This window comes from Ipomoea triloba, chromosome 15 (genome assembly GCF_003576645.1).
Source record: "Ipomoea triloba cultivar NCNSP0323 chromosome 15, ASM357664v1".
NCBI classification, from domain to species: Eukaryota; Viridiplantae; Streptophyta; class Magnoliopsida; order Solanales; family Convolvulaceae; genus Ipomoea; species Ipomoea triloba.
The window spans coordinates 12,791,813-12,794,573 of NC_044930.1; the positions used below are offsets into that span (position 1 = coordinate 12,791,813).

Sequence of the window (2,761 nt, forward strand, 5' to 3'; positions counted from 1 at the left end):
AAAAAAAAAAAAAAAAAAAAAAAAAAAAAAAAAAAAAAAAAAAAAAAGAAAGTCAAACAAGTATAAGGTATTCACCTGAATCAACAGGTGCAACACGTCCAATTGCTGATTCCCCAAAGTCAGGGTCAAGAACTTCTTCAAACTTGTTTTCATCGAGAGCCACAGTTCTCACTTTAAAGCTCGCAGGCATGAGCCCTTGCCCTGGACTGTAACAGTCAACAGTTTTCTCCCAACTCTAAAATAAAAAAAGATTAGAAATCCACCCAACTCTAAAATAAAAAACAATAATAACAAAAAAAAAATCCAAGAAATACATCAAAGATGAACAATACATGCATAATCAACTTGATTTAGTATAAAATGCATTCCAAAACCATCTTTGGTTTATCACATAATATGCCATGTAGCATTTCTTTTGACCTTTGAGAATATTTTTTTCTGCTTACATAAAACACAAATAAATAAAAGAAGTTCCGTATTTACAATTTTTAAAATAATAATAATAATAATAATAATATGGTTGAATAAAATAAACCAATCATTTATAGATTACGGTGTAGCAATTATGGACCACATAGGTTGAAGATTGTCAACTGATTTTTACAAAGATTAAGAAACCATAGCATATATCCAATTTAGCAGGACAATCATGACAGCATCTCAAAAACATACAAGAAAGAGCAACCTTCATTAACGTAAATAGTCAGGTTTCTAAAGACAAGAAGGGTTCAAAGAACAAGTGAGATTATGGTCACTTGGTCAGAAACTCAGAATGCAAAATCCAAAAGAAATCCTCGTACAGTCCCATAACCTGTTCTGTTACTGTTAGCAATTCATCTGATCTATTCTATCATTTCTAAAAATTCTAAACATCATTTCCAGCATACATATCTCACAACATATTGTTCCCAATCTCATATATCCATGTTATAATCTCAGATATTGTTCCCAACCATTGAGAAAGTATTCCCTCCCAGTCTCAATATAAGATCCATTGCAAATTACTCTAGCCTCCTAGTTTCATTAGGCCCTGTTTGGTAAATAATCAGCCTATCAGCCAATTTTGGCTTATTTGATCACTATTAGGTGTTTGGTTAATAAGCTTTTTGTAACTCTAAAATACTAAAATTCAAAAGGCTACTCAAAGCAGCCTTTTCAATTAGCTTTTTGAGAAAAAAATTATACCAAACAGCTATCAGCTAGCTAATCTATCAAACAACTTTTTACAATCAGCTAATGTTATTAACAAATCATACCTTCTAACCCAAACAGCCAACCCAATCAGCCAGCAGCCATTTACCAAACAGGGCCTAAATGATATACTACTAATGAATTCGCATAGAAAGATAAAGCAAAGAAAGCCAATTATGAAATTCCCTAGCAATTGGAAAGATGTGAGCAAAACTTAGATATACATGAATATGAGTGAATCCATAATAACATAGATTGGAAGACCACAAGATTACCTGCAGTTGCAGGGTATGAAGGAGGAAATTCTTGACAATCTCATTCTCCCCCTTGAGCAAAAATGCAAGGGCTGATGGAATAAAGTCCCTTATGAACACTTGATCATAATTCAGCGGTAGCTTATCATTAGGATCATTCGCGGCCAGGGTCCCAACTGGGCTGTCACAATACCTAACTACAGCGTTTTCCAATAGCTTCCATGCCTCCTTTTCAACCTCAGACTCCTCTGTCCCCACTTTCAACTCTTCAATATGCTCAGTTTTTTCATTCAGAGAAGCATTTTTATCCACCACCAGGGGCTTCACATTTATTCCCCCCTGAACATAAATCCTCTCGAAATTCTTGTCATTTGTCCGGGGTTCGACGGTGCTGGAGAATTCCCGGAGATTAGAAGTAGCACTGGAAACCAAATGGAAACCCCTACTATCACAAGGCCTCAAGAGAAGCCTCGATTGGCCCCAACTAAAATTGGACACACAAAAAATGGGCTTCTGGGTCCTACGAACTACGCTTCCAAACCCCAAAACGGGCGACGGGCAGCGGTGAAACGAATTGAGAGACGGCGAAGGAGGGCGGGGCATCAAGACAGGAAAGCGCAACAGGGTCGATCTCCTCCGATTAAGAATCCGACAACACGGCTGCATAGTCACGAGTTTCATTGTTTTCATCGCCAATTTGGGATGAAGTAAAAATCACGTGGTCAAACAAGGAAGCAGAAATGTCTGAAGGGTATGATAAAGTTTAGTCACAGATATCTCTGTATTATGTATAAAAATCGATAGATTCGTGGGTGTTCAGAATTTGGATTCGTGAAGGAATGAATGAATGCGTGTATGAATTTGCTCAGAGGAGATATTGCGGGAAAAATGAATGGAAAGGGAAAGCTACGCGGAGAACGGGAGAAGATTGTATGCGAGAAGGGATATGGCTTCCATTTATAAACAAAGACGATGGCGGAGGGCAACGATTAACGATTTACTTTTCAAAGTTTTTTTCCGTAGTATTTTTGAATGTTTAAACTGTTGATTTGACGGTTTCTTCAAACAATTTCCTAAAATAAACAATTGTTTTTTTCTCTGGGATGAAAAATGAATATTACAATGGCGGAGCTAAGGCAGCGAGGCCTTGGTCCTTCCAAAAAATTGTCTCCCCCTCATAATTGTATACAGATTTGGAATCATATGCAAACCATCCAAAGGACCCAAACATGCGAACTATTGAAGGAATGCACCGCTATAAATATAAGAATACACTGTAACTATCCGTTGGTCTTCTAAGCATGTCTGGGAGTAAT

General features: G+C 37.0%; 1 protein-coding gene across 1 annotated transcript in view; it reads right to left on the minus strand.

Annotated features, from left to right (window-relative positions):
- LOC116005613 (alkaline/neutral invertase A, mitochondrial-like) overlaps nucleotides 1-2,464 on the minus strand; it is a 4,935-nt gene extending 2,471 nt beyond the window's left edge. The window contains exons 1-2 of the mRNA XM_031245857.1: nucleotides 1,467-2,464; nucleotides 76-235 (exon numbers count right to left, since the gene is read on the minus strand). Of these exons, the coding sequence (XP_031101717.1) occupies nucleotides 76-235; nucleotides 1,467-2,135 (829 nt within the window). The 5' untranslated portion in view covers nucleotides 2,136-2,464. The remainder of the gene's footprint in view (nucleotides 1-75; nucleotides 236-1,466) is intronic.
- Between the last annotated feature and the right edge of the window lie 297 nt (nucleotides 2,465-2,761).